At 41.1% G+C, this 17,103-nt stretch overlaps 2 protein-coding genes across 2 annotated transcripts; one reads left to right on the top strand and one right to left on the bottom strand.

The window, feature by feature from the left end:
* Window positions 1-89: 89 nt before the first annotated feature.
* On the bottom strand, window positions 90-10,343 carry nelfa (negative elongation factor complex member A). The gene is made up of 11 exons (XM_038731315.1): window positions 10,084-10,343; window positions 7,903-8,074; window positions 6,910-7,071; window positions 6,606-6,695; window positions 6,346-6,473; window positions 6,168-6,237; window positions 5,965-6,053; window positions 5,759-5,867; window positions 5,311-5,639; window positions 5,091-5,190; window positions 90-913 (listed from the first exon to the last, which is right to left on the bottom strand). The coding sequence occupies exons 1-11, from the start codon at window positions 10,291-10,293 to the stop codon at window positions 729-731; spliced, it is 1,644 nt and encodes a 547-aa protein (XP_038587243.1). The 5' UTR covers window positions 10,294-10,343; the 3' UTR covers window positions 90-728.
* A 1,685-nt stretch (window positions 10,344-12,028) lies between these two features.
* Window positions 12,029-16,451, top strand: cunh4orf48 (chromosome unknown C4orf48 homolog). Its single transcript, XM_038732866.1, has 4 exons — window positions 12,029-12,164; window positions 12,375-12,507; window positions 13,375-13,463; window positions 15,363-16,451. Exons 2-4 carry the CDS (start codon window positions 12,396-12,398, stop codon window positions 15,432-15,434), a joined length of 273 nt encoding a protein of 90 aa, XP_038588794.1. The 5' UTR covers window positions 12,029-12,164; window positions 12,375-12,395; the 3' UTR covers window positions 15,435-16,451.
* The last annotated feature ends 652 nt before the right edge of the window (window positions 16,452-17,103 follow it).

Below are 17,103 nucleotides of genomic sequence, written 5' to 3'. Positions count from 1 at the left end.
CACAAACACGACACAACTGAAGAATTCCCCCACCCAAAAAATACAAAATAAGTGAGTGAGTAAAGTAAGAAAGATGAGAAACGCCCCCCTGGAGTCTGTTGTCACTTTATTTTCTTCCCTTCTTTTGAAAAAGGATGAAAAATTATTAAACATCTACCAGAAGTCTCCAAACAGAACTTGACAGTATTAAGAACTATTCACCGCTCATCTTTTGGTCATCTCTATGATGACTGTCATTATTGTTCTCTTTCTTGTAGTCGTCACAAATCATGATTGTGTTCTGAAAGGTCGACGATAAGCTGTGAATGTCACATTCATACAGAAAAATACAGACAGCTCGTCTTTCTGTCTTTGTAGACACGGGACATGCTTGTACCTCAACAGTACAAATGTTGGAAAGGCGCCCACTGGGACAATAATTCCTCTTCTCAGACTCTATAACTCTCTCACCCCTCCTGACCACAGCGTCATTCAGGAATCGGAGGAGACTTAAAAACTGAAACAATAAAAAGGGAAACAACCAAACAAAAAGTACAGAAATATTCTTCAGTCCTGCATTTTGGCGGTGCAGGAAAAGGGAGGCCTTTTCTCTCCTCTACGATGTCTCACCCGCGCAGTGCTTCATTTGGCCCAAATGTGTATGCAAATACTTGTTTGTGTAAACATGTTTCTTTTTTTGACGTGGATAAGAAATTTGTGGGTGTGTGATTTTGAGCGAGCGAAGCGCCTCAGGAGGTGTTGGTGATGGGTTTGTATTTCTTGAGGCGGGTCCACTGTCCTGTGGAGTAGTTCATTTCGAAGACCGTGTCCACCAGCATGGTGGTGCTGCCGGTGCCGTCTGCTTTGGGCAGAACCTCCGTGTGTTCGCTCAGCTTGATCTGGATGATGTCCCCCTGCTCCGGGCACGGATTCTCTGCAGGACAGACCGAAGGAACCACACTGGTTATTACAGGACCTACCAGGTTTGTGTGCAGCATCAACTCTTACCAGGATCTAAGGCTGGATACCGGGAATTTAGATCCCTGTATTTCTTGGATTTTTTTTTTTTGCCAAAATCAGGTTCTATATCAGAAAAACACCTGCTGGTTTTCAGCGCATGTTTGCAGAAAGTGTTCACTTACTGAAGATGATCATATTTACAAAACACCTTCTCCAAACGTCATGAATGCTAGATAGATATAGTGCAATCTTCAAATGCTGTTTCACTAATTCTTCCAATTATTTTTTTGTTAAATGGTAGTTTACAGTTCAGCTGCAATATAGGTTTCTAAATATGTGAAGAAAGCAATCGGCTCTGCAGACCACTATCTCTAATCAGAGCGCAAGAACAGAGCTCCCATTCCCCAAACCACTGAAACAATATACATTGTTCAAAAAATGAAGGGAACACTTAAACAACACAATGTAACTCCAAATCAATCACACTCCTGTGAAATCAAACTGTCCATGTAGGAATCAACACTGATTGACAATCAATTTCACATGCTGTTGTGCAAATGGAATAGAGGTGGAAATTATAGGCAATTAGCAAGACACCCCCAGTAAAGGAGTGGTTCTGCAGGTGGTGACCACAGACCACTTCTCAGTTCCTATGCTTCCTGATATTTTGGTCACTTTTGAATGCTGGCGGTGTTTCACTCTACTGGCAGCATGAGACGGAGTCTCCAACCCACACAAGTGGCTCAGGTAGTGCAGCTCATCCAGGATGGCACATCAATGCGAGATGTGGCAAGAAGGTTTGCTGTGTCTGTCAGCGTAGTGTCCAGAGCATGGAGGCGCTGCCAGGAGACAGGCCAGTACATCAGGAGACATGGAGGAGGCCATAGGAGGGCAACAACCCAGCATCAGACCGCTACCTCACCTTTGTGCAAGGAGCAGCAGGAGGAGCACTGCCAGAGCCCTGCAAAATGACCTCCAGCAGGCCACAAATGTGCATGTGTCTGCTCAAATGGTCAGAAACAGATTCCATGAGGGTGGTATGAGGGCTCGACGTCCACAGGTGGGGGTTGTGCTTACAGCCCAACACGTGCAGGACCAGAGAACACCAAGATTGGCAAATTCGCCACATGTGACAGACGTGACAGAGTCTGGAGACCGTGGAGAACGTTCTGCTGCCTGCAACATCCTCCAGCATGACCAGTTTGGCGGTGGGTCAGTAATGGTGTGGGGTGGCATTTCTTTGGGGGGCCGCACAGCCCCCATGTGCTCGCCAGAAGTGGCCTGACTGCCATTTGGTGCCGAGATGAGATCCTCAGACCCCTTGTGAGACCATATGCTGGTGTGGTTGGCCCTGGGTTCCTCCTAATGCAAGACAATGATAGACTTCATGTGGCTGGAGTGTGTCAGCAGTTCCTGCAAGAGGAAGCATTGATGCTATGGACTGGCCCGCCCGTTCCCCAGACCTGAATCCAATTGAGCACATCTGGGACATCATGTCTCGCTCCATCCACCAACGCCACGTTGCACTACAGACTGTCCAGGAGTTGGCGGATGCTTAGTCCAGGTCTGGGAGGAGATCTCTCAGGAGACCATCCGCCACCTCATCAGGAGCATGCCCAGGCGTTGTAGGGAGATCATACAGGCACGTGGAGGCCACACACTAGTTTTAAGGACATTACATCAAAGTTGGATCGGCCTGTAGTGTGGTTTTCCACTTTGATTTTGAGTATGACTCCAAATCCAGACCTCCATGGGTTGATAAATTTGATTTCCATTGATAATTTGTGTGATTTTGTTGTCAGCACATTCAAATATGTAAAGAAAGGAGTATTTAATGAGATTATTTCATTCATTCAGATCTAGGATATGTTATTTTGGTGTTCCCTTTATTTTTTTGAGCAGTGTATGTTGACATGGCTGCATGTGTTCGATTTACCCACCTGGTCTACATATTTACATTGGACTTGTGAACCTCTGTACTGAAAAACAGAGGGTCAGCCGTAACCAGGAATATTTCTCATGTCACAACTCAGAATAACTCTATATAACTCTATCTATAATCAAATTTAATTTGAATGAATAGGAGGTTTCTGTGTCCCATCTACAGTGAAACTTCTTATCCTGCTCTTAAATATCACTTTGCATTGTAAAGTACAACTGAAAGGCAGCATTCAGCGGCCTGGGAACCAGATGAATCTGCAGGCTCAGGTTTCATTTCCTCTGGCAGGTACATCTGGCTGCCTTCCCATTCAGTTTTGTTCAATCTGTCATCATGTCAGTTTTTAACAAACTGGATGGTACAGTTTTTCTAAAAGAACAACAAACTGCACTTTACTCTACTTCAGATAAGATTTGGTACATTTCATTTACCAGCTACGCTTCATCACACGTTCCATCGCTTTGATTGGTTGTAGGTCTCTATTTTAGGCATTTTGGTCTGTGCCCGTTGGTAACACCCCTTGAAAATCTACAATGAACTGAGAGGTTTGCAATGTGCAAATTGGTCTGGCGATGCACAGCTAAGCATTCACCACATTCACTTTGGAAATTTGAGTTTTTAGGAGAATCTTAAACCATTCAAGCTCACACATCTTTCTTTTATCTGAGACTTTTTTTATCTGGGATTTTACCATGTCAGTATTTTTCGTTTTAGTTTTGTGATGTGAAGGATTTGCTAAGAAACTACAAGAAAACCAGTAAATATTTTTGCATATTTCACGCATGAGGAGGAATAAATACATTTTCAGTTCATGTTTTGTTCAAGGTGGGGTAGGCAAATTATTTCAGAAGCATTTTTAGTTTTACTTGTTTAAGTTCTCTTTACATCCGGTCAGCAAACAAATCAAATATAACAAATGCTGCAAATGAATGAAATGACTAGCTGGCCTACCTACCTACCTGCATGCACTCATACTGCATAAAAATGTGTTTTGTAGAAGTGGCTTTGGGAGGCCTGAAGGGAGGGGGTGTCTCTTGCTAGTTTCTCCAATGTCATCTACCTCAGCTTTAACGCTACTGTGTGTGTCACATATAGAGACTTTCACTGATCTTTTTTTTTTTTTTTTTACTCCTTCTAGTGACAGATAAAGCATAAACCTTCCTGCTAAAACGTGTTATGTGCTTCAGGATTTTGCTTGTTCTACAGGAGTTATAGCTCATTTCCAAAACACAATAGATCAAATAAGCTGAGGAAACACTAACTTGTCATATGGCGCTTTTCCATAACCACTACCGGCTCGCCTCGCCTCTACAGTGCTCCGTTTTCCATTGCAGATAGTACCCCTTAATGTAGCTTGTCGTCATAGCGACGCCACACACAACTGCCGTGACATAATGTTCAATGCGACACACACACCAGCGACCCACACAGCTTTCTCTTTGTTTAAGTTAAAACATTTCAACATTCCTCAGAATGTAAAGACAGATAAGCGGTATGAAAACCTTCCAGCTGTGTTTTCCTCTGCCGTTGTTGCTGCAGCGGTCTGTGTGACGGCAGAGCAGAGGGCTCTGTGAGCGGGCGGCTGGCCGGCCTCACATGCTCCTCCCGCGGGTTGGCACAGGCTTCCCCCGCAGCCAATCGCGGAGCTCCTCAACTCCAAAAACTTTCCAGCACATGATTGTTCAGAGAGAATATTCACTATTCACTGCATCATCATTGCGTGCACCAGACAGGCCGGCAGCAGAAAGTTTTATATTTTACAATTTTCATATGTAATTTCATCACTAAATCCACTTCTGAGAAGTTTTGAGGTGACAAATCAGCTGTGTAGATATCAAATATTGACAGTTTTACGAAAAGTGATGGCAGAACAATCAGCAGTCTGCTGTGTTTTCACGTCACATTTTAGTATCGCCTCAGCTCGCTTGGAACCTCGATTGAGGTGATACGAATAAAAGTACCTGGAAGCAGGTACAACTTTTCCACAATGGAAACCCAAACAAAGGCGAGTCGAGGCGAGTTGAGCTGGTACTGTTCAGTGGAAAGGGGGCTATAGTGACAGGATAAAAATGTTCTGCTTGCACATTTTAACAGTCACTCAGAAAGGGAAAGGCAGCGAGAAAGGTGACATCAGGCTTAAAGCTGAAACTTTACACCAATAAGAAATGAGTATTTGTTTAGGAAAGTTTGCATCAGGCAGCTTTAAGATTACCTCTGGATCCAGCCATGAAGCCCAGGATGAGGGCCTTTTCTGGTCTGGTGACCTTGTTGGCCGTCTTGAACATCTCCTGGGCTGCGTACATCTGGTCTCTCTGAGGAGCAGAAACAAACTCAGTTGAGCAGAACACTGAGAGCTTAAATACGTAGATCTTACTAGACACATTCTAACACACTGAAGTCTCAAAGAGGAGTTTCTGTTGTTTCCACCTTACCGTGAGTGACAGATTCTTTTTGGGCTGGGGCTGCGGTGCCGTCGGGGTTGGTGTCGGGGTGGGGGTCTGAGGTGTGCTGGGAGGCTGGCTGGGGGTCTCCGGTTGGCTGGCTGTCGCAGCTGCTGGGGGCCCGTTGCTGGCGGGGGTGGAGGCCGGCGTGCTGGGGGATGTGGGGGCTGCAGGATTAGCCGTGTTGCTCGCGTTGTACATAGGTGTCCTCTGTTTGTACTGGCCTGGTAAGGTGGCAGTGGCGCCAGCGCCCGCCGTTGCAGACTCCTCTGGTTGGCGAGCCGACTGCAGCGTTTCCCTTCCCGAACCGCCAGCATTCGCTTTAGAGGAGGTTGGTGAAGAACAGACGTTGGGAGATTGACATGATGCCAGCAGGGGCACTTTTAAGTGAACTTGAACCCTTAATCTGACAATACAATGCTGTGCGGTCTCATCTAACCTGGCTGTGCCTCGGAGCTGGGAATGTAAGATGAGGAGGGAACCATGCTGGGTGTGGCCGGCAGGTAGCTCGTTGACGGCAGAGGATTCTCGTTCAAGGCCCCCAGTTTCTGAAATACAAATCCAAAGACAGAAAGATAAGGGAGAGGGTAATGTGAGACAAACTGGGACATATCAAGAATGTTTAAGCGGTGCGACCACAAGTACCTGCGCAGAGACGAGGCCGGCAGCATAGTCGGGTGTGGTGTTTTCCACCACTGCTTCTTCTTTGGCTGCTTTCTCTCCGGCCTCCGTTTCTACGGCAGAAGAAAACATTAAGTAAGCATCAGTGCAATCACACATTTCCTGGCTAACGAGTTGGTGGTGTAGCTCTTAAGCTCAAATTGATGGAGGGCTGCAAGTATAAATACCCAAAGTCTTTCTTCTCCTCTTGGCTTCTCTTCCAGCTCCGACCATATCCAGCTCCGAAATATCTAACAGCTGGAAAGGAGAAAAAAGGCCAACTGTGAGAAAAATGCTAACCTGCAAACACAAAGTATGCAAGAACTAAATGACTGAATAAGAACAAGCAGAAGTTTTGGACATTACCTTGACCCCCCTCTCCTTACGCAGCGGCGTCCGTGCAGGGGCAATAGGTGTGCGGTTACTGGGAGGGCTGAACATACTGGGGGCGGTGGGGCTGCGAAATGGGGCCTTGGGGATCCCTTTGAGAGGAGCTGTGATGCAAATATTGACACAGCTATCATTTAGAATAAGCAACGCTTATTGTTTATTATATTTTTTAAAGAAATAAATGAGCCCGATCATTAAAATAATAACAGTTTGTAGTGCTCAATCAAGAAACTCACTAGTAGTGTCAATCTTTTTGACCAGTCCTCTTCCTTTGGCGTGAAAAGGCACTCCAGCTGTCTTTTTCAGCTGTTGGGCTGTTTCTGTGGCTAGAAGAGAAGAGAGAAGATTATACAATAAAATATAATTCTTATATTTAAACACGGACATTAAAACTGTAAACAAACAAATGAATGATTAACAAATCTTGTATGCACTTGTGACCAATGTTTAACAACAACAAATGTACCAAAAGTAAGCCACAGAAGATAAAAACCACACAGTTATATGCGTTAAGAAAGTATTAGTGTAAGTTTAATGTACATTTCTGTAGCAGCTCTGCTCTGAGCGTTGCACTCTTGGGCTTCCTCTTCAGCTGGAAATGTTTGACGGGGGGTGTGAGGGGTCCAACCAGAGTGGTTAACGCACTCTTGTTCAGGTACTGGCACTCCAGAGGAAGCATGGCAGAGGCCTCGCACTCGCTCACTGGGGAAGAGACGGGATTAAAAAAATAATAAATTTACCTTTAGATAATGTAGCTGCTTTGAGCATCTACCACTCAGTTTGATACCAGACTTGCAGATGTTCCCTGGCTGTTCAAATGTGTGCAGTTTTATACTAATTTTAAACAGCTGGTTGTCATGACACCTGAGTGAAACCACTATATGTGATGCTGAATAATCGTTATGAAGGCCTGAATAACTTAATGAGATTAGAACTGTGTGATTAAGAAATACCTGAACATAAAGCAAACGTCAGGAAGTGTACGGCAGTGAGTCTGCATAAAGATCTTGTATTTAAATCTTCTCTATAAGCACAGTTATCTTAGCATGTTTCATATTATCAGTACAATAATCAGTGAGTTATCAAGAAAGGAAATTCTCACACTCGTGAGCTGAAGTACGCCATGTTTGTTTTACTAAAACAGTAGTAGAAATACAACTGAGTATGTGCATTTATTACACACAAATAAAACTGAAATCTATGCTCCCACCTTACACAAAACTCTACGACTATATTCATGAGTAAAATACTGAGTTGCTGCAGGGAACAATTTTTAATTCAATTATTAATTACACACATCTTCTTGTCTAAACAGTACAATATCAAAATGTATGTACGGGCCCCAAACGTAATTAAAGAGCAGTTCTAATTTGATAATTTCAGTTCCTTTTCAGAGCACCAGGCTGATTAATAGGCCAAGAGGTGCGTCGTTATATATACAATTTTTAACCTATGGAGTCAATGTTCCCATTGCGGCCAGTGAAGGGCCACTACAGCTAAATAAATTTAAAATAAGGAGTCCACATTCCCTACCTTTCTCCCTGAGCTCTCCAAGAATATCCTGCACATTTGGATTCTGCTCCTCCAAGTCCAGATTGAGAGAGCCGGTCTCTGGGAAGGACTTGAGGATGTCTGCAACCATCAGCACCCAGGGCTCTGAATCCACAGTAGCCAGCTGGATTATCTCCGACAGGGCCTCCTTCATCTGGCGAGAGAGGACAGTGCCGTTAGTGAAACCGCTTTAAAAAACTAAATATTAGTATCACGTACTTCACGGACAGTAAATTATCACTGAATAACTTATTACCGTTTAACAGACTAAATTTTTTTACGTTTGCAGATTCTTCTTTTCTTCTTATTTATTGAACTGTAAAAAATAATGACAAATTTTCTTTGTCTTACATGATGATAGTTAAGTATCTTTGAATTCTTTAGTTCCAGATGTTTGTTGGGAAAAAAATTTTAAGCAGTCACCTTGGACTTTGTGACTGGCTTTTTTCCAAGTAGTTTATTATTATACAACACACAGTTGTACTACAAAATGAAAATGTGTAGTCCATTCATGCTACACATGGAACTTACCATATTCTAAAATATATAAACATATAAATATATACACTTATTTATATACAGAAAAGTATTCACACAGAAAATTATTCTGCAGTGCACATTTTGACAGCAGCAACAACAGTGAAGATTACATGTTTTTTTTATCTTCACATAAAAAAATTTAACATTTAGGAAACAGGGTCCACTTTGACTGCATTTGAGCACCAAGCATCATGGATGGAAACACAGAGTCCACCGCCTCTCATCTTGCCAGAGTCTTGTCCTTTGACAGCTCGGAACATGCTCCGCCTGCAGAGTGCTGGATCTGGGTTGTTGATGTGTCAGGTCTGTGTAAAGATGTCTGGCAGCCTGAGTCCCCTGAAGTCCAGACCAGACATTAGCTAGGAGCAGCCTTAAATCCAAGCTGGGCCAGCATGGCTCCTATGCCCGCTCTCTTTCCTCGCCTCTGGGGGCGATCACCCGCCGTGATGACTGGTTGATCTGACTGGGTGGATCGGCTCAAGGTCTGCTGCCCTTTAATACAAACCGTTTCCGATGACTGTATTTCTGTCACAGGTAATACGCGTTTCAGCAATAAAGCCGGAAAGAAAAAACAGATGAAAAACAAAAAATGTAGTGGAGTTTGTAGGACGGTAACCCAATCTATCAGTAATAATGCCAATAGATATATAACATTTTCTCATCCGTAACACTTCTGTCCAGATGCACTGCTACTTTTACTTAAATAAAACATCTTAATACTTCTTCTGCAGGAGGCTGCGGTCTATCAGGACCAAAACCTCTCGCCACAAGAACACTTTCTTTCCAACATGGCCCGAGTCCCCAACACTTAACCTTGAAATGTGTACATTGCACTAATTCTTTATTGCTCATATTGTGATTTTTTTTTGCACATTCCTTATTAATTATCCAGTATGTTATTTGTATTATTTTGTATACTTTTAATCTCTTTACTTATAGTTAAGCAGCAATATAACGTTCATTTCACCAGACTGCACAATATATCCGTTACTACATTTAGACAATTAGAGACTAATGAGATCTCACTTCAGATAGTTTTGTCTGTGTTTCACAAACTGTCAGTGGACATGCACACTGATGACGGACACTTAACATTATATTAAGCAGCTTCGCAAGTGATCTGTGGGACTGTAGCTGCTGGTACCGCCCTCCTGCTCTGTGGAGCCCATCCCACCACAATGTCTGAACGAGAGCCGCTATGCTAATGTGACCCGCTGTAGCTGCTGAACCACCGCGGGGAAAAACGCAATTTTCCGTCACAGTGTTAACGTTAAGTTGATCGTGTAGCTGCCTAAAGTTAGAGTAAATTCGCACAAGTGTTTTTCTCAAGTAACGGAGGTAAAAACAGCAGGATAGCTCGCAGGAATAACTTGATGTTTCTCACGATAGCTGACGATATTAACCGTCGCCTGTGGTTACGATAGCGAGCTAACGCTAACTAAATATGATAATAACGAGCTAACACATTTAACCAGCAGTCTAAAACACCCTCAAGAGGAGCAGTGTTTTAATTTAGCGCATCGAGCTTGAAGACTGAGCTATTTTCTTGGACGTGTATCTAAGATAATAGCTTACGTTATGACCTGTCAGGCTAACACAGCTAGCTAGCGCACAGCGACCCACCTCGTCAACGGTCCGCCGGGGAAGATGCAGCATCCCGAGCAGGAGTTTTAGCTTCACGGGCGGCGATAAGCTCGAAAAGCACAGCCGTATGTTGTCGATTACAGACACGGTGAGGAGAGAAGCGATGCTCGGGGGCGTCCAGAGTTCGTCCGTGGATCCCAGTTTGTTGTGAAGCCACAGGCCGGTGTCGCTGTCCTTCATCGACGCCATCTTGGAAAAAGAAGTGTTTTGAGTTCGGGCATTTTAACGGGCTACCTAAAAGAAAACAGTCAGGACCCCGCCCACGCCGTAGTGGGGGGGCATGTATCAACCACTGAACCATGTAAAATCTAAATAACTAGAAATAAAAGGTGTATTTCACCTTTAATACAGTGGCTATAACTTCATTTGGTTTGTCCATACGTCGTATGTTGTGATAATAAAGTTAAAAGGGTTCAGTAGGTAGGTAGGTTTATTGTCACAATATAACAAGTTATAGAGTGAAATTGAGTTTTATAACTCCCTTCTGCTACATAGAAGACAATATACATTACTAAAGAATCAATTATAAAAACGGTAAGCAGAAATAAACTATAATCAATAGAGCAGTGCTGAGGATGAATTAGAGTTTAAGAGCCTGATAGCTTGAGGGAAAAAGCTGCTCTGCAGTCTGGTGGCGCGGCAGCAGAAACATCTATATCTCTTCCCAGAAGGTAGCAGGGTGAACAGGCTGTTGCTGGGTGCATACTGTCCTTTAGTATCCTTTGGTGTCCACGTAGGCACCTCACCTCACCGATATCACTGATGCTCTGGAGATGGGTACCGGTGATCTGAGCAATTTTAATCACCCGCTGCAGAGCCCTCCGGTCCTGGGCCGTGCACATCCCATGCCAGATTGTGATGTTTCCAGTCAGGATGCTTTCTATTGCTCCTCTGTAAAAGCTGACAAGAACATTTCATTTCACATTGCAACTGTGTATGGGTACATAAGTGACGAAAATGGGCATATTATTTAAATTTTGCTCACTTAGGCCTAATTGTAATTGTAAAATAAACTGAGTAAAGTATTATATACAATAGTGATTTCATATTTATTGTTTGCGCGCACAATTACCATCCCCCCTTCCCCATGTGTTGCAGGCTTTTTATATACAGTCTATGGTTGCAGGTGTTTTAATATGGTAAATTGGTTTACTTTGGGAATATGCAATAAAGAAAAACACTGGTGTGACAATATTTGGTTGTACTTTATTATCGAGATACCCTGTGTTGAAGAGGCATTGCCTTAGTGTGAATGAATAGGCATGACAAACATGTAGGCTTACACAAAATGTGGCTGTATTTTCATTGACTTTGATATTATTCAGTGAAGTTTTTTTGACGTCTCAAAAAGAAATGACGAAATACATCTGCAGTTATACAATATGTACACTGTATATGTGCAATGCATTTTGTATATATACTGTGTAGGTGAATATATTATGGCAAATAGCTCTGTTTTTATATAAATTTATAACTGATTATTTTTCATTATGTCTTACCATGTAAGCAGTATTTTAATGTGCCAGCTGATCAAGATGGAGCAGATTTGTACTACAGTACTTTATATACTGTACGTTGTGTACTTTAATCTACACCGTATACATATTTTATAAAATAATCCTATTTTTTTATGTTCAGTTATAGTCAGAAAAAATAACTAGTAACTAAGCTGTAAAATAAATATAGTGAAACAATATTTTCCTCTGAAATGTTGAGTAGTGGCAGAAAGTGGAAATACTCAGATATTGTACAGCACTTAAGTGTAGGCTATGTATTTACTTCCCACCATTTATTGATTATTGTTGATAATGATTATTAATAAAACATCCATGGCTGAAACCATGTATTTAAACATGTAAATAAAACTATATACAGTCTGTTTATTAACTGCCCTTTTGTTAAAGGCTTTTATTTTGAATGTTGTCACCGGAAGTCTTGATTCTGGTCCCCAAGGCAAATTTGGGTTGAGCTACACGCATGCGCACTCTCCTGATCTACATAAATCAATCCTTGGTGGGCATCTTGCGCTGATTCTGCAACATATCATCGACTGATTCACGGTATGTTAACATCGAGGTTGTTAAATACACTGTTATCCTGCGCTGTAGACTGCTGTTGAATACATACACATATTTACCGAGGAAAACTGGAGTTTTTTCTAAACAAAGCCTAACAGATTTTGTTATTTCATTGACCGACGGCCGTGCAGGACATTTTCCCTTGTATTTTTGCAAACCGCACACTTGCAAATTGCATTTCTCATATCACAGGTAATTAATCACATCATCGGTATGGCATCCAGTGGATATCTGCAGGCAGCGGTCCTCCTTCTGGCGGTCCAGCTCCTCTGTCTCGGTGCAGCTGATGCGGATCAGGAGACCGGGACTGTCATCCCTGCCGAAAGTAGGTGGATGGCAATATGCTATTTGATTTGTTCTGCCTGTTCAGTGCAGGATATTAAAGCTTTGTTAGGGGGACATTTGTCTGCCACAGTGATAATGTATTATAGCCTAATGATAGCAGGTCCCCACAGAGGTTTCTCAGTGTGGGAATTGTAGGTCATCCTAATTGGTGTTTACATCACAACATGAAAATGGGCCTGCACTGCTACTTTAAGACCCATTTTATCATCTAGACTAGATTCAAACAATGTAGAGGTTTAAAGGCAAATATGCATGCGTTTGTTTTGCAGCCACCATTGGTCACAATTGTAGACCGCTGGGATCTATAACCTTCTCCACAGTTATGTCACTATAGTCAAGCTTATGAAACAATATTTACACCAACATGTAAAAGTTGATCCCTGCAGTGAAAGCAAAATTAATAAAATAACATAGTCATAAATACCCCTTTGTCCTCTGACAAATGAAAAGCAATTAAACACACCCTTGTTTGATAAACTCAGGGTTTCTACTACTACAGCCTGACTTGGTCTGATAAGACCAGCAGCTCATGGTGGCTAAACCTTAGATAAACATTGCTGTGTAGCTAAGCGACATCTCTGGGTTAGGTCAATGACCTTATCTGTTTGTACTTCTGATACACAAAATTTTTAATGCAAATTACTATAAGCCCAACTACTAACAGTGCAGGCCCACATATGTTTACTTACTGCTCACATTGAAAGACACAGGAATCTTCTTTGAAATTAAGTCTAATTGTAAAATAAAAAAAAATCCAAACCAAATAATTCAGAAATTTACATTCTAACATGGAAACGACTAATATGTGAATCTCTTTATTTTGTGAATTCTTTCCTCTCATTTGCAGGTCGCCCATGTGTGGACTGTCACGCTTTTGAGTTTATGCAGAGGGCACTGCAAGATCTAAAGAAGACCGCGTTCAACCTTGATGCCAGGGTAAGTGAAGTATCACAAAATGTTGTTGTTTTCTTGGCAGATTCCCCTTTCCTCTGATATTGTTTGAGGAATTCTTCATCTCCAGTGCTATCAAAGTGTTAAATTCTCTTGATTCACCAGCTGATGAGTCTTTTGTGTAACAACTGACGAACCATAGATTATTGGGTTATATTCTGATCACTGGATATACTCAAGGTGTCAAAGAGGTCATATTATGCTCATTTTCAGGTTCAAAATCTTATTTAGGGGATGTGATAGAAGTAGAATAGGGCGGGTCCTGAGGTAGTGTGATCCAAAACAAAACCATTTCAGCCATAATTGTGGCTTTGTTCACTGAACATGATTGGACAGTGGACCTGAGTGAGAATTTATCTTTTATATGTAACTTTTCATATGTAACTGTGCACTGTCTCTACATCACAGTAACAACTTTATGTCCATTGACTACCTGGAGGGTAAAGTTCTATAGGGAGGGTGGGAGTGAGGGGAGGCAGCAGGCGGACATCTTGTCACTGTGTGCTGCAGCTCAGTGTATTTCTCCACTGGTTTTTTTGATTGAATGCCTTACTAGCCGCTAAGCTTATGACGCATGTTACAAAGTGACGCACATAGGTTACGGAAGTAAACGCTGGAGCTGTTTTCAGGCAGTTCAGAGCAGTGTTGTCTGTGGGAGATGGGAACTCCCTTTGGTGTGGACTTTGGGCTTTTTCACTTTACAAACCTATTACATGCACAAAAAAGGTATACAACTCAATAAAGGAGAAGGAAAAAGCCAAAAAGCATAATATGACCTCTTTAACATTTTACATACATTGTATTTAATGTGACAGTATAGGTTTTATTTTTCTATATCATATATTTTATGTCATCCTCAAGCTCAGGTCCTCTACCAGAGGCCTGGGAGTTTGAGGGTTCTGCGCAGTGTCTTAGCTGTTCCTAGGACTGCACTATTCTGGACAGAGACCTCTGATGTTTTCTCTATCTCTGAAAACATCATATATATATATATATATATATATATATATATATATATATATATATAACAACAAAAACAATAAAGCCTCTCTGAATGTCTATAAATATGTATTCATATATAAAAATTGAAATGAGTATATTATTTAACTTTATTTGATGCTCCATTTACCTTTAGCTTCTACTGTATACCACGGGACGTGTTACTACAGATGTTGTCAATACAAATCAAATCAACACAAACAATTTACATTTATTATACTACACTTCACTGAAGATGTATGATCTTTCTTTTCGCTCTAAGTAACTCGTTGGGAGAGCGTTGAATTGTTGCAGTAAGTTGATGAGTTCAGCCAAGTATATACAAGTAATATAAATGTTATTTTCTACCTTTTATCTATCTACCTTTATAATTTATATTATCTAGCAAATAATAAAGTATGGTTAAATTGGTTATCATGCTCTCCACAATAATGTTAGTATATCAAAAAAAGAAAATTGCTCCTTTTATAATGCATTACCCTTATAATCACCTGACATGATATATAAAAATATTTGACAAATATTTCAGAATACTATTTCTAATGTCAACAATGAACCTTAAAACTCAATAAATAATGTTTTATTTCTGTCTTTACTACAAAGAAGTCTTTTACTGCAGTATCTTTGCTTGATTGACATTCTTTAGGAGAATTATCTGTAAATAAACAGCTACATTTTTAGCAGGAGTTGAGGACTCTTTTTCAGCCCTGAATAGTGTCTGCAGTGTTCCTCTCACACTGCATACAGCCCCAACAACCTCCACCAAGACGGTGGAGCAGCTTGTGTGTTGCCTGAGAGGCAAAATCAAAACTGAAGCTGTAAAAGTGTCAGTGACAAAAACAGGACCCTTGAGTTCAGCTGATGTTTACATGTTGTCCGCTGCAGACAGAGATGCTGGTGCTGAGGGCAGAGAGGAGGGCTCTGTGTGACTGTATGCCCACCAACTCACTGCGCTGAACTCTGCACTTCACCGCCTTCACCGAGTACACCTGAGGACACTTCCACCTGTCATCACCCCGAAAACAACCCCCTTAGAAAACCTCTACTCATGCACAGCGATCTTCATCCTAACTTATTTACACAATAGGCACTTTATTTTCTTTTTCGCTGATATCACTGTTGAGTGACTCTTTGATTTGAAGTCATGCATCATGAGGCATGTTATTGTTTTGCCTTATTTGGGGCGACTTTTATACCACTGATGTTTTACATTGTGAAACTGGACACATGTCTGGGTTTGTTTGTCTCCCAACGTCATAGGATGTGGGTCAGTTCGCATCTGTCTCCTATGAAGCATAAACTATTTTTTGTACTTTTTAGTATCGGACTGTATAATGTAGATACAGTAGAAGGCATCTGTACATTTACTTGTTGAACATGTTGTATGAGATTAATGTTTATGACAATTATACACATTAAACTGTAGCATCACATTTGATTTATTTAACTGCTCAAAATGTTTCAAACACTTTTTTATCACCTAATTAAATTAGGAATCAGCAAACTTTCACTGGTTAAAATGAATTGATTTGCAGCCTGGCTTCTTTTGCATAAAAAGGAAACATACTTTTCTTTTTAACAAGATTTTTTTTTGTAAAGAAATGATCTGCAGAAAGTTTACCAGAAATTCAAAAAACAACAGTTTCAAAGGGTTTTTAAGGTGGAAAAAGCGTACTTGTAGGTCTTGATTTAGCGCAGCACTGTAGCATGAATTTACAGCACTTTTTGTCAACCTACTGTTAATATAGATTGTATGTATATATAATGTATATGTACATGTAATGGAGGTGTCAACACACTTCTCTTGGGCAGATAGAGGATTGCTAGCTGCAGCAGGGGACACAGAGATAGAAATAATAATTGTCTTATTGTTGCTTGTTTATGAACAACGTACTTTGTTAACATTATGTCACATGATGCTCCATTTATTGTCTTAATGTTGTACCTATCAATAAAAACAACAAATGACCTTTACTACTGTTATTCTTTTCTCTGGCTGGGACTTTTATCACAGATCGTCCGTGTGATCTGTGATAAAGAAGCACAGTGTGGGTTTGTGCTGGCATTAATCTGACACATTTATTCATTCATTGTGGTCTCTGTTCCAGTAAGTGTTACAGCTCACTTGTAGGTGTAGCACTGAGATGACTGTGTGTAACAAATGTGTAAAAAGTATTTCAATACAGATGAATCTGCCTGTTATTTTCTTGATTCATCCACTAATTGTTTCATACAATGCTAGACAAACAAACAATATTTAGTTTAATGTCAAAGAGGAACAAGAGAACCAGGAACATATGAGCAACTGTAACCAGGAATTTTTGGCATATTTGCTAAAAATACAACAAACTATTACTTGATCATCAAAATAAATATTCTGTTGACTGATTGAATAGTTGACTAATGGCCTCAGCTGTACTTTCATTCACTGACAAAATTATGCCTGCATCCAAACACAGAGCCCATGTGTGCTATAGGTCACATTTATGTGTTTTTAAACCATGTAAGCTACATGTACGTTCACACGTATAAGTGAAGAGTTTGTGTTGCAGATAAAAAATTAAGCATTTCTGTGGTTCAACAATTATTTCATGCTGTGTTTGGTGCTGAATCAATCACTGGATTT

This window comes from Micropterus salmoides, unplaced genomic scaffold, assembly GCF_014851395.1.
Source record: "Micropterus salmoides isolate LMB-PRFRI ecotype aquatic unplaced genomic scaffold, ASM1485139v1 Ms_hic_scaffold_2, whole genome shotgun sequence".
Taxonomy (NCBI): Eukaryota; Metazoa; Chordata; class Actinopteri; order Centrarchiformes; family Centrarchidae; genus Micropterus; species Micropterus salmoides.
This window is presented reverse-complemented; position numbering and strand designations above follow the sequence as displayed.